This window comes from Aegilops tauschii, chromosome 4 (genome assembly GCF_002575655.3).
Source record: "Aegilops tauschii subsp. strangulata cultivar AL8/78 chromosome 4, Aet v6.0, whole genome shotgun sequence".
NCBI lineage: Eukaryota > Viridiplantae > Streptophyta > Magnoliopsida > Poales > Poaceae > Aegilops > Aegilops tauschii.
The window spans coordinates 523941066-523955406 of NC_053038.3; the positions used below are offsets into that span (position 1 = coordinate 523941066).

General features: G+C 45.1%; 1 protein-coding gene across 1 annotated transcript; it reads right to left on the bottom strand.

Moving 5' to 3' along the window:
• Window positions 1–8320: 8320 nt before the first annotated feature.
• On the bottom strand, window positions 8321–11683 carry LOC109787576 (L-gulonolactone oxidase 2-like). The gene is made up of 2 exons (XM_020346118.4): window positions 10988–11683; window positions 8321–10195 (listed from the first exon to the last, which is right to left on the bottom strand). The coding sequence occupies exons 1-2, from the start codon at window positions 11657–11659 to the stop codon at window positions 9125–9127; spliced, it is 1743 nt and encodes a 580-aa protein (XP_020201707.1). The 5' UTR covers window positions 11660–11683; the 3' UTR covers window positions 8321–9124.
• Window positions 11684–14341: the final 2658 nt, after the last annotated feature.

Here is a 14341-nt window from a genome sequence, read left to right on the forward strand (position 1 = left end):
CTACGGGTTCGAGAACTATGTAGACATGACCGAGACTCGTCTCCGATCAATAACCAATAGCGGAACCTGGATGCTCATATTGTCTCCTACATATTCTACGAAGATCTTTATCGGTCAAACTGCATAACAACATATGTTGCTCCCTTTGTCATCGGTATGTTATTTGCCCGAGATTCGATCGTCGGTATCTCAATACCTAGTTCAATCTCGTTACCGGCAAGTCTGTTTACTCGTTCCGTAATACATCATCCCGCTACTAACTCATTAGTTGCATTGCTTGCAAGGCTTAAAGTGACGTGCATTACCGAGAGGGCCCAGAGATACCTCTCCGACAATCGGAGTGACAAATCCTAATCTTGATCTATGCCAACTCAACAAGTATCATCGGAGACACCTGTAGAGCACCTTTATAATCACCCAGTTACGTTGTGACGTTTGGTAGCACACAAAGTGTTCCTCCGGTATTCGGGAGTTGCATAATCTCATAGTCATAGGAACATGTATAAGTCATGAAGAAAGCAATAGCAACATAATAAACGATCGGGTGCTAAGCTAACAGAATGGGTCAAGTCAATCACATCATTCTCCTAATGAGGTGATCCCGTTAATCAAATGACAACTCATGTCTATGGCTAGGAAACTTAACCATCTTTGATTCAACGAGCTAGTCAAGTAGAGGCATACTAGTGACACTCTGTTTGTCTATATATTCACACATGTACTAAGTTTCCGGTTAATACAATTCTAGCATGAATAATAAACATTTATCATGATATAAGGAAATATAAATAACGACTTTATTATTGCCTCTAGGGCATATTTCCTTCAGTCTCCCACTTGCACTAGAGTCAATAATCTAGTTCACATCGCCATGTAATTTAACACCAATAGTTCACATCACTATGTGATTAATATCCATAGTTCACATCACCATGTGGCTAACACTCAAAGGGTTTACTAGAGTCAGTAATCTAGTTCACATCGACATGTGATTAACACCCAAAGAGTAGTAAGGTGTGATCATGTTTTGTTTGTGAGAGAAGTTTAGTCAACGGGTCTGCCAAATTCAGATCCGTATGTATTTTGCAAATTTCTATGTCAACAATGCTCTGCACGGAGCTACTCTAGCTAATTGCTCCCACTTTCAATATGTATCCAGATTCAGACTTAGAGTTATCTGGATTAGTGTCAAAACTTGCATTAACGTAACCCTTTACGACGAACCTTTTGTCACCTCCATAATCGAGGAACATATCCTTATTCCTCTAAGGATAATTTTGACCGCTGTCCAGTGATCTACTCCTAGATCACTATTGTACTCCCTTGCCAAACTCAGTGTAGGGTATACAATAGATCTGGTACACAGCATGGCATACTTTATAGAACCTATGGCTGAGGCATAGGGAATGACTTTCATTCTCTTTCTATTTTCTGCCGTGGTCGGGATTTGAGTCTTACTCAATTTCACACCTTGTAACACAGGCAAGAACTCTTTCTTTGACTGTTCCATTTTGAACTACTTCAAAATCTTGTCAAGGTATGTACTCATTGAAAAAACTTATCAAGCGTCTTGATCTATCTCTATAGATCTTGATGCTCAATATGTAAGCAGCTTCACCGAGGTCTTTCTTTAAAAAAATCCTTTTAAACACTCCTTTATGCTTTCCAGAAAATTCTACATCATTTCCGATCAACAATATGTCATTCACATATACTTATCAGAAAGGCTGTAGTGCTCCCACTCACTTTCTTGTAAATATAGGCTTCACCGCAAGTCTGTATAAAACTATATGCTTTGATCAACTCATCAAAGCGTATATTCCAACTCCGAGATGCTTGCACCAGTCCATAGATGGATCGCCGGAGCCTGCACATTTTGTTAGCACCTTTAGGATCAACAAAACCTTCCGGTTGCATCATATACAACTCTTCTTTAAGAAATCCATTAAGGAATGTAGTTTTGACATCCATTTGCCAGATTTCATAAAATGTGGCAATTTGCTAATATGATTCGGACAGACTTAAGCATCGCTACGAGTGAGAAAATCTCATCGTAGTCAACACCTTGAACTTTGTCAAAACCTTTTTCGACAAGTCTAGCTTTGTGGATAGTAACACTACTATCAGCGTCCGTCTTCCTCTTGAAGATCCATTTATTTTCTATGGCTTGCCGATCATCGGACAAGTCAACCAAAGTCCACACTTTGTTCTCATACATGGATCCCATCTCAGATTTCATGGCCTCAAGCCATTTCGCGGAATGTGGGCTCATCATCGCTTCCTCATAGTTCGTAGGTTCGTCATGGTCTAGTAACATGACTTCCAGAACATGATTAACGTACCACTCTGGTGCGGATCTCACTCTGGTTGACCTACGAGGTTCGGTAGTAACTTGATCTGAAGTTACATGATCATCATCATTAGCTTCCTCACTAATTGGTGTAAGAGTCACAGGAACAGATTTCTGTGATGAACTACTTTCCAATAAGGGAGCAGGTACATTTACCTCATCAAGTTCTACTTTCCTCCCATTCACTTCTTTTGAGAGAAACTCCTTCTCCAGAAAGGATCCATTCTTAGCAACGAATGTCTTGCCTTCGGATCTATGATAGAAGGTGTACCCAATTGTCTCCTTTGGGTATCCTATGAAGACACATTTCTCCGATTTGGGTTTGAGCTTATCAGGATGAAATTTTTTCACATAAGCATCGCAACCCCAAACTTTTAGAAACGTCAACTTTGGTTTCTTGCTAAACCACAGTTCAAATGGTGTCGTCTCAACGGATTTAGACGGTGCCCTATTTAACGTGAATGCAGCTGTCTCTAATGCATAACCCCAAAACGATAGTGGTAAATCGGTAAGAGACATCATAGATTGCACCATATCTAATAAAGTACGGTTACGATGTTCGGACACACCATTACGCTGTGGTGTTCCAGGTGGCATGAGTTGCGAAACTATTCCGCATTGTTTCAAATGAAGACCAAACTCGTAACTCAAATATTCTCCTCCACGATCAGATCGTAGAAACTTTATTTTCTTGTTACGATGATTTTCCACTTCACTCTGAAATTATTTGAACTTTTCAAATGTTTCAGATTTATGTTTCATCAAGTAGATATACCCATATCTGCTCAAATCATCTGTGAAGGTCAGAAAATAATGATACCTGCCGCGAGCCTCAACACTCATCGGATCGCATACATCAGTATGTATTATTTCCAATAAGTCAGTTGCTCGCTCCATTGTTCCGAGGAACGGAGTCTTAGTCATCTTGCCCATAAGGCATGGTTCGCAAGCATCAAGTGATTCATAATCAAGTGATTTCAAAATTCCATCAACATGGAGTTTCTTCATGTGCTTTACACCAATATGACCTAAACGGCAGTGCCACAAATAAGTTGCATTATCATTATTAACTTTGCATCTTTTGGCTTCAATATTATGAATATGTGTATCACTACGATCGAGATCCAACGAACCATTTTCATTGGGTGTATGACCACAGAAGGTTTTATTCATGTAAACAGAACAACAATTATTCTCTAACTTAAATGAATAACCGTATTGCAATAAACATGATCAAATCATATTCATGCTCAACGCGAACACCAAATAACATTTATTTAGGTTTAACACTAATCCCGAAAGTATAGGGAGTGTGCGATGATGATCATATCAATTCTTGAAACCACTTCCAACACACATCGTCACTTCACCCTTAACTAGTCTCTGTTCATTCTGCAGCTCCCGTTTCGAGTTACTACTCTTATCAACTGAACTATTATCAAATACCGGGGGGTTGCTATAAACACTAGTAAAGTACACATCAATAACATGTATATCAAATATAGCATTGTTCACTTTGCCATCCTTCTTACCCACCAAGTATCTAGGGTAGTTCCACTTACAGTGACCATTTCCTTTGCAGTAGAAGCACTCAGTTTTAGGCTTGGGTCTAGCTTTGGGCTTCTTCACGGGAGCAGCAACTTGCTTGTCGTTCTTTTTGAAGTTCCCCTTCTTCCCTTTGCCCTTTTCTTGAAACTAGTGGTCTTGTCAACCATCAACACTTGATGCTTTTCTTGATTTCTACCTTCGTCGATTTCAGCATCACGAAGAGCTTGGGAATCGTTTCCGTTATCCCTTGCATATTATAGTTCATCACGAAGTTCTAGTAACTTGGTGATAGTGACTAGAGAACTCTGTCAATCACTATCTTATCAGGAAGATTAACTCCCACTTGATTCAAGTGATTGTAGTACCCAGACATTCTGAGCACATGCTCACTAGCTGAGCTATTCTCCTCCATCTTGTAGGCAAAGTACTTGTCAAAGGTCTCATAACTTTCGACATGGGCTTGAGTCTGAAATACTAATTTCAACTCTTGGAACATCTCATATGCTCCGTGGCATTTCAAAAACGTCTTTGAAGCCCCGATTCTAAGACGTAAAGCATGGTGCACTAAACTATCCAGTAGTCATCATATCGAGCTTGCCAAACGTTCATAACGTCTGCATTTGCTCCTGCAATCGGTCTGTCACCTAGCGGTGCATCAAGGACATAATTCTTCTGTGCAGCAATGAGGATAATCCTCAGATCACGGATCCAATCCGCATCATTGCTACTAACATCTTTCAACTTAGTTTTCTCTAGGAACATATCAAAAATAAAACAGGAGAGCTAAACGCGAGCTATTGATCTACAACATAGATATGCTAATACTACCAGGACTAAGTTCATGATAAATTAAAGTTCAATTAATCATATTACTTAAGAACTCCCACTTAGATAGACATCCCTCTAATCATCTAAGTGATCACGTGATCCATATCAACTAAACCATGTCCGATCATCACGTGAGATGGAGTAGTTTTCAATGGTGAACATCACTATGTTGATCATATCTTCTATATGATTCACGCTCGACCTTTCGGTCTCCAGTGTTCCGAGGCCATATCTGCATATGCTAGGCTCGTCAAGTTTAACCTGAGTATTTCTGCGTGTGCAAAAACTGGCTTGCACCCGTTGTAGATGAACGTTGAGCTTATCACACCCGATCATCACGTGGTGTCTTGGCACGATGAACTTTGGCAACGGTGCATACTCAGGGAGAACACTTGTACCTTGAAATTTAGTGAGAGATCATCTTATAATGCTACCGTCAATCAAAGCAGAATAAGATGCATAAAGGATAAACATCACATGCAACCAATATAAGTGATATGCTATGGCCATCATCATCTTATGCCTTTGATCTCCATCTCCAAAGCACCGTCATGATCACCATCGTCACCGGCGCGACACCTTGATCTCCATCGTAGCATCGTTGTCGTCTCGCCAACTATTGCTTCTACGACTATCGCTACCGCTTAGTGATAAAGTAAAACAATTACAGGGCGATTGCATTGCATACAATAAAGCGACAACCATATGGCTCCTGCCAGTTGCCGATAACTTTGTTACAAAACATGATCATCTCATTCAATAAAATATAGCATCATGTCTTGATCATATCACATCACAACATGCCCTGCAAAAACAAGTTAGACGTCCTCTACTTTGTTATTGCAAGTTTTACGTGGCTGCTACGGGCTGAGCAAGAACCGTTCTTACCTACGCATCAAAACCACAACGATAGTTCGTCAAGTTAGTGCTGTTTTAACCTTCACAAGGACCGGGCGTAGTCACACTCGGTTCAACTAAAGTTGGAGAAACTGACACCCGCCAGCCACCTGTGTGCAAAGCACGTCGATAGAACCGGTCTCACGTAAGCGTACGCGTAATGTCGGTCCGGGCCGCTTCATCCAACAATACCGCCGAACCAAAGTATGATATGCTAGTAAGCAGTATGACTTGTATTGCGCACAACTCACTTGTGTTCTACTCGTGCATATAACATCTATGCATAAACCTGGCTCTGATACCACTGTTGGGGAACGTAGTAATTTCAAAAAAATTCCTACGCACACGCAAGATCATGGTGATGCATAGCAACGAGAGGGGAGAGTGTCGTCTACGTACCCTCATAGACCGTAAGCGGAAGCGTTATGACAACGCGGTTGATGTAGTCGTACGTCTTCACGATCGACCGATCCTCAGTACCGAACGTACGGCACCTCCGCGTTCAGCACACGTTCAGCTCGGTGACGTCCCGCGAACTCACGATCCAGTAGAGCTTCGGGGAAGAGCTTCGTCAGCACGACGGCGTGGTGACGGTGTTGATGAAGTTACCGACGTAGGGCTTCACCTAAGCACCGCTACGATATGACCGAGGTGGATTATGGTGGAGGGGGGCACCGCACACGGCTAAGAGAGATCAATGATCAACTTGTGTGTCTATGGGGTGCCCCTGGCCACGTATATAAAGGAGTGGAGGAGGGGGAGGGCCGGCCTAGCTATGGCGCGCCCTGGAGGAGTCCTACTCCCACCGGGAGTAGGATTCCCCCCTTCCATGTAGTAGGAGTAGGTGAGAAGGAAAGGGAAAAGAGAAGAGAAGGAAGGAGGGGGCGCCGCCCTTCCCCCTAGTCCAATTCGGACTAAGTCTTGGGGGGGCGCGCAGCCTCCCCTCTCTCTTTCCCCTAAATCCCAGTAAGGCCCATATACTCCCCGGCGAATCCCGTAACTCTCCGGTACTTCTAAAAATACCCGAATCACTCGGAACCTTTCCGATGTCCGAATATAGTCATCCAATATATCGATCTTTACGTCTCGACCATTTCGAGACTCCTCGTCATGTCACCGATCTCATCCGGGACTCCGAACTACCTTCGGTACATCAAAACACATAAACTCGTATTACCGATCGTCACCGAACGTTAAGCGTGCGGACCCTACGGGTTCGAGAAGTATGTAGACATGACCGAGACTCGTCTCCGGTCAATAACCAATAGAGGAACCTGGATGCTCATATTGGGTCCTACATATTCTACGAAGATATTTATCGGTCAAACCGCATAACAACATACGTTGCTCCCTTTGTCATCGGTATGTTATTTGCCCGAAATTCGATCGTCGGTATCTCAATACCTAGTTCAATCTCATTACCGGCAAGTCTCTTTACTCGTTCCGTAATACATCATCCCGCAACTAACTCATTAGTTTCATTGCTTGCAAGGCTTAAAGTGATGTGCATTACCGAGAGGGCCCAGAGATACCTCTCCGACAATCGGAGTGACAAATCCTAATCTTGATCTATGCCAACTCAACAAGTATCATCGGAGACACCTGTAGAGCACCTTTATAATCACCCAGTTACGTTGTGACGTTTGGTAGCACACAAAGTGTTCCTCCGGTATTCGGGAGTTGCATAATCTCATAGTCATAGGAACATGTATAAGTCATGAAGAAAGCAATAGCATATACTAAACGATTGAATGCTAAGCTAACGGAATGGGTCAAGTCAATCACATCATTATCTAATGATGTGATCCCGTTAATCAAATGACAACTCATGTCTATGGCTAGGAAACTTAACCATCTTTGATTCAACGAGCTAGTCAAGTAGAGGCATACTAGTGACACTCTGTTTGTCTATATATTCACACATGTACTAAGTTTCCGGTTAATACAATTCTAGCATGAATAATAAACATTTATCATGATATAAGAAAATATAAATAACGACTTTATTATTGCCTCTAGGGCATATTTCCTTCAGCAATATCCGAGCTTGTACCGGATTGTTAGACATAAATTCGTCATGATCAAACAAGTCTTCGGACAAGAAAACCCAGCTATTTCTTTTCGTAGGGATCTTTTGGGCACTCGTCTGGCAGCATGAAATGAATTACTCACTCGCCTGGAGGACATTCAACTGTCAGATGAGCCGGACACTTTTCGATGGAACTTGCATCAGAATGGCAAATTTTCGGTCAAATCCATGTATGATGCAATGGTTCATTGTGATGTTCCAGTTGATAATAGGAAATTGTGGAAGCTAAAAATTCCTCTAAGAGTGAAGATTTTCCTCTGGTTTCTAAACAAAGGAGTCATCCTAACCAGAGATAACCTGGCACGACGAAACTGGCATGGTTCCAAGACATGTGTCTTTTGCCAACATGACGAGACTATCAAACACTTATTTTTCGAGTGTAAGTTTGCTCGGATAGTTTGGGCCATATGGTCCAAGTAGTTTTGAATTGATACCCACCACGTAGTGCACGGAATATGTTCGGCAACTGGTTGCGGGGTATTGATAAACAGTTTTCTGCTCATATTCTTGTGGGAACGGCGGCCTTATGCTGGGCAATGTGGCTTACCAGGAATGATGTGGTTTTTAACAATAAATGTGTCTCATCTCCTATGCAGGTTATCCATGTTTATACACGATGGCTCCGTACGTGGTCTATCCTGCAGAAGCCGGAGGACAGGGACCTTTTTATGATGGCGTCTACACGGCTGGAGCGTACGGCCAGGGAGGTTTTCTACCCACATGGATGGCGGTGTGATTTACGGATAGGGTCTACCGCTTCTTAGGCTGGACACGATTTATTGCTTGGCATTGTATCGAATTTTTTTATTTTTAGGGTGCTCTGGACTTTTTGGCTGTGTGCATCTAGCTATGCAGAGGCCGGGCTTTCTTTCAATACGATTGTATCACCTCGATATATCTATTCAATGAAAAGTCTTTTATCAAAAAAAACAAAACAATATATAGCCAACAACTGACTATACTGTAACCATGCTCTAAGTTTCCATTGAACATAATTTGCTGCTCCAAATCAAGATCCTTGACGTGAGGTTGTTGAAACGATGACTTTTTGGATTTAAGTATTGTTCTTTTTGTGCATTTAAGGGGGTTTTAACCATTTACGTTGGACTCGCATGCACTAGTGATTTTTTCTATTATTTTCCTTCTGTCACTAATCAATTGATGCAGAAGTTAGATGTAACTTTGTTAATTCTCATGCAGACAAGAATTAGAATTAGCAAACCCGTAGAGTGAAACATAAACAGAAGGGAAAACATTTTTTTTTGGGTCACCACGGCCATCTCGATGAAGAAACAACATCGCATAGGACACAGTTTTTTTGTCACCACACGGGCCTGGAAAGCAAAAGCATCATGTTGGAAAAAGTATAAAGGGCACACGACAGAATAATTTAAAGCTGCCATGTAAACACATCAGATAGGTTGGAATGAGCAGACCCTTGCCTCTGTGTACACCTTCCCCGGGCGGCAGTAGTAGCCCTTCTCAGGTGCACAATGCAAGTGCTCGGAGCAGATGCAAAGCCCCTCAATAGCGCAACCCTTCTCGACAATGATTGGGCTCCCACTAATACCGAGAACCTGGTCACTCCATTCGCTAGAGAAAATCCCATCGGCGTCATACCTGCCCTTTACCTCCAGGAACTTGTCAGCCTTGGGGTACTTGTCAATGGCGCCTTCAAAGGCAAAGTTGCGGTTCTTGCCCCAGTGGGGGATGGCTCCGTACTTGCGTAGCGCCATCTGTTGAAGCTCGTCCAGCACGTCAGAATGTGGGCTGGGCTCGCCTCTGGTGTAACTCCGGTAGTATGTTATATCAAAGTCGATCGAGTCTTCCGACTTGCCGAGATAGGCGGAAGATGCCTTCACGTAGCGGAGGAGCATACCCATTTTGGCGTCGATTCCGCAGAAGGCCAGTGGGTTGCGCTCGCGGAGCTGCTTCATGTCGGCAATGAACGCTGACACCTTGGAGAGTGCGATGCTATATGCATTGGAGTAGAAGTGGAGTCCCCGAGTGCGTGGGTCCCACGGGCACGAGGTAAGGAGCATGTCTTCTGGGCTGCCGACACACGCGCTGGATGCTTGGATGCGGTGCTGGAACCCCACCACCGGGTACCCCGTGAACAGGTGACCGTTGTTGGTGAAGCCGTACGCCACTGTCTCAAACGATGATACCATCTTGTGTGCCGCCTTGCACCGGGCGCTGGCGCTGGCGTTCTTCTCAAGAAGCTCCTCCGTGACTCTGGCGGCCATGAGCGCGGCCGTTGGGTTGGAGCGGAAGGCTATGTAGTTGTTGAGGCCATCACCCGCCGACGTGATGGCCACACGGTCATCCTTACGGTAAATCACCTTGCGCTGCTCGGGCAGCCACGCCATGTCGCCGAATTCATGGAGGTTGCCCCACTTGGTGGCCTGCTCCGCCAGGTCCGAGTCGTCGCACGTCACAAACGTCACTGACCGCTTGAACATGGGCTGCAAGGCCAGCGTAACCTGCACATATGCGTCATTAAAAAAATTATCTATGAATTTGGTTAAAAATTGAGAAGTTTGACTTAAAAAAAGAAAACTACAGGCACTGTATGTGGAAAGATCGCCCTTTCCCGTACGGCGTCGTCTCACCAGTACCTTTTGTACAACGTACCAGCTCTTCGAGACGATTTAGGGCCAGTTCTTTTGGTGGCTTCTAGAATAAGCCGCCCCCTACCTAGCTTATTATAGAAGCCCAACCAAATTTATCTTTTTAGAAGCCTAATAGTTAAGACTTGACTAGTAGGCTTCCAAAAAGATAATTTTGTTTGAGCTTCTAGAATAAGCTGGGTAGGGGACAACTTATTCTGGAAGCCCAAAAAAGCTAGCAAAAGAACTGGCCCTTAGCACATCCTCCTTGGCTGCGTAATTGCTCAAGACGTGTGGGCTTGCACGGGAATCCTATCTCTTCTACTTAAAAGTTCTTAAAAATCCCTAGCACTGTACTTGTATAGTTCTCCCTCATGTCATTTTTACTCTGCGTATTAAACTTGTGTTAAGTTAAATTTTGCAAAGTTTAACCAAATTTATATTAAAAATATCAACACCTACAATATCAAATATATATACTATGAACCCATATTTCATAATAAATCTAACAATTTTGATTTGTTATTGTGAATGTTGATACTTTTTCTTTAAGTTTGTTCAAACTAGAGTTAGTTTGTCTTTGAACAAAATTTAACTTAACACAAGGACGCCGAGGGAGACCTTGGTGCAAAGGAATTTCTTGGGCCACGTACGTAGAGTACCTACCTGGGAAACGACGCCAAGGACGCCGAGGGAGACCTTGGCCGCGTCCAGGTCAGGATCGTGGGCACGGAGCTCCCGTACCACCGCGAACCCTTGGCTGGCGGGCGCCGGCGTGACGATCCTCATCCCGACCACGTACTCATGCACAGCGCCGCCCTTACCCTTGAGCGAACTGCCGTGCGCGCCCGTGGCCAGCAGGCCCCCGATGGTGAGGCCTGACCAGTAGGGCGAGTGCGGCAGCGCAAGCCCAGCTTGGGCGGCCGCTTGTATGAGGTCCCGGAGCACCATGCCGCTCTCCACCGTCATCAGCCCCTTGGCGGCGTCGACGCTCACTGTCCTGTTGAGCCGCGCCGTGCTGATGATGGCGCCGTCGTTCCCGCCGGGGCAGGCCAGCTTGGGGAAGCTGTGGGAGTGCTTGGTGGCCACCTTCACCTTGCGCTTGGCAGCCGCCGCGGCTGCCACGGCTGCGACAAGCTCCTCCTCGGTGCGCGGGAAGGTGGCGTCGGCCGCGCGGCAGACGGTGTGGTCAGGGAAGGAGCCGTACGCGTTGGAGACAGTGCAGCCGGACGTGCCATAGGCATAGTCACAGACCACTGGCTCCGGCGGAGGGCTGGAGCCAGCGAGGCTGACCAAGAGCCACAGGAGGAGAACCATAAGCACCCGGCCACCTTCCATTGCTCGGCGCGCTTGCTAGCTAGCTAGTCCTTGCAACAACTAATAATGTGTTGAATGCTGGCTGGCTGACTGGCTAGCTATATAGCTAGTAGGTCAAGCTCGCGGCATGGTTTACAGCTAGCACATTCCGAACTTGTTAAACTACAGTAGCTAGGCATGTTCTCGATCGATCGTCTCCTAGTGGAACACCACCTCTACGTGCAAAGTCAATGGGTTGATCACGAACGTACATACGCACATGATTAGATCGACCAAGATTTGCTGTCTACAGTGGGTGCGTGCGTGCGTGCTTCGCCTTGTACTGCACGCGTAAATGTTGTGTGCATATGAGATGAGCTATGCAGCAGAGGTCGGGCATACGCTCATCGTAAATGTATTATCTTGATGCCACATTACAAGTCGCATGTTTTATCCTAGGCCATTACCGTGGATATGCCATATGGGGGCAGCCAGTAAAAGGCAACACGTTATCGATATCCTAGCTAGCACACCAGGCCCAACAGCATCTTTCAAAAAAAAACCATACTTTCTTTTAGAGGATTTTATTTATTCATAATTCAAAACATTTTAGGCCAAGAATGTAAAATACGCTCGCATTATTGCTCTCCTACAAGAGGATCGATCCAGCAGCAAATTATGATTATATTAGGTTTTAGGATGAGATTTTGAATGCAAAAGCAAGCAGCGCGCGGGCGAGTATAATAACAGTGGCCAAGACATTTATTAATTCCCCGCTTGCTTATACTCCCTCTTTAGATGGATTATTCTTCAGCTAGTCACGGATATTGCGATGGCCTATAATTAAGAAAAGAATCACGAGCAAGATTTGCCACATGCGGCCGGCGATGACAGACTGCAAGTCAACTCATAGGTGGTTAATTAACAACTCATAGCACTCATTTCGACGGCGGGCAAATGCGGTGGGTTTCCTAGTAGTGCGTTGAACTCGCTCTCTTCTTTTCCCTGTTCTTAGACACCTCTCTGTTTCAGACTGATGTATTTCCTTTCTAAATAATGGAAATGGGGTTAGCCCGGTTCAAAAAAAAAGTTGGTTACTTAACAACTCATCTTACTTGGGTAGTAGTCCCAAAGTGTCGATTCACATTCAACTTCTTTTTGTAAGCAACTTTCAACCGTAGATGCAGAACTTCCGATTAAAGCTCGTTTGATTTGGAGGATTCCGACAGGATTTCTATGTTAAGATCCAGCTTCACTAAGCTCTCAATGCCACGGGATTACATGAAATGAGGTAGCTAATTGAGGAGGGATACAAGGTAGCGAGAAGGGGATGGAGGGAGAGAGAGCCAGAGGTAGGAGAAGGAGGAAGCCGCCGTGCCGTCCGTGATCCACTTCATGCCCTGTCCGTTGCCTCCTCTCAGATACTTGTAGTCTTGGTGGTTCTCAAACAGGCCAGACCCATGAGCTGGATCAAGGGGCTGGCTCATGTACGTGTACAAGCAAGGTGCAGTATGTGACGACATGTTACTTTTCTTCGAGACCCAGTGTGCCAACTCCAGCCGACCGCGGGTTGAGAGTGACAGGACACGGGTCGTTAGAGTGACTGGTGGAGTTCGTTCTGAGGAGCAGGTGATTCAGCAGCTCATGTGACTGGTTTCGGTGGAGTTTCGTTGTACTCTAGTGCATATGAAGGACAACGTAAACAAGGTTGACTTCCCGAGGAAGGAAGACCTTGCCCGTCTTATGGTGTTCGGGATTTGCAGGGATTTGGACAGTTCTTTATTCTTAGGGTGTGTTTGGTTTCTGGAATGGACTGGAATGTCATGGGTCGCACCCGTTCCTGGGCCTAGTTCTCGCGTTTGGTTGGTACATGGAACGATGACGAACTCGTCCCCGCAGAGCGAATATTCGGCCCAGATGCGGAACCGAGTGGAACCTCCAAATCGAGCGGACGACATGGAACAGCTCCCTCGTCTCACCCCCGCAAACCCAATCAAGCCTCGCCCTCTCCTGGTGCGCCGCTTCCCCTCGTCTCTCTTCGTCCCTCGATCCAGTCCGCCGAAGGCAGACTCTTCTTTCCTCTCTCTCGATCTGCAGCACCATAGGGGAGTCATGAACCGGGAGGAAGACCCCCCCCTCTCTCGATCTGGAGCTGCATGCCGGCGTTCTTGCAGCGGGGCGGAGGTCTACGTGGGATTCCGGCGGGCTAACATCGGCGGCAGAGGTGCAACACACTCTCCTCTCCTCAAGGTACGAGCCTCTCTCAGATCCCCTTGTATATGATGCACCTGGTACTTTTTTCACTCATGGAGATTGTCCAGCCGAGAGAGATAGTTCAGTTCGTGGTTACCTTTTGATTCATGGTTGTTTTTCGATCCAATATCTACTCAAATAAATGCTGTCCAGTATGTGTTTGCAGTATATGCTAACGTGTAATATCCTTTTTGATTCAAGGAAGGGAAGATCACATCTTACCTACTGGCCAAGGCATAAAAGAGATCGGACCAGACTTGATTATCTGAACCAAATTTTTTGTCAAAGCGATGTGTTGTGTAAAAACATGTTAAGGTTGAAAGAGTTGCGCTTTTTCGTTTGTGTGGCATAATGAGGGATCGCAAGTTGCTGAGATTTGTGTTCTATGTGCACCTTGCTGGGATTTGTGTTCTGTGTGCTATCATTTATGTGTCAAGCTTGTTTGGTACGTTGTCTTTCTTAAAAATACAT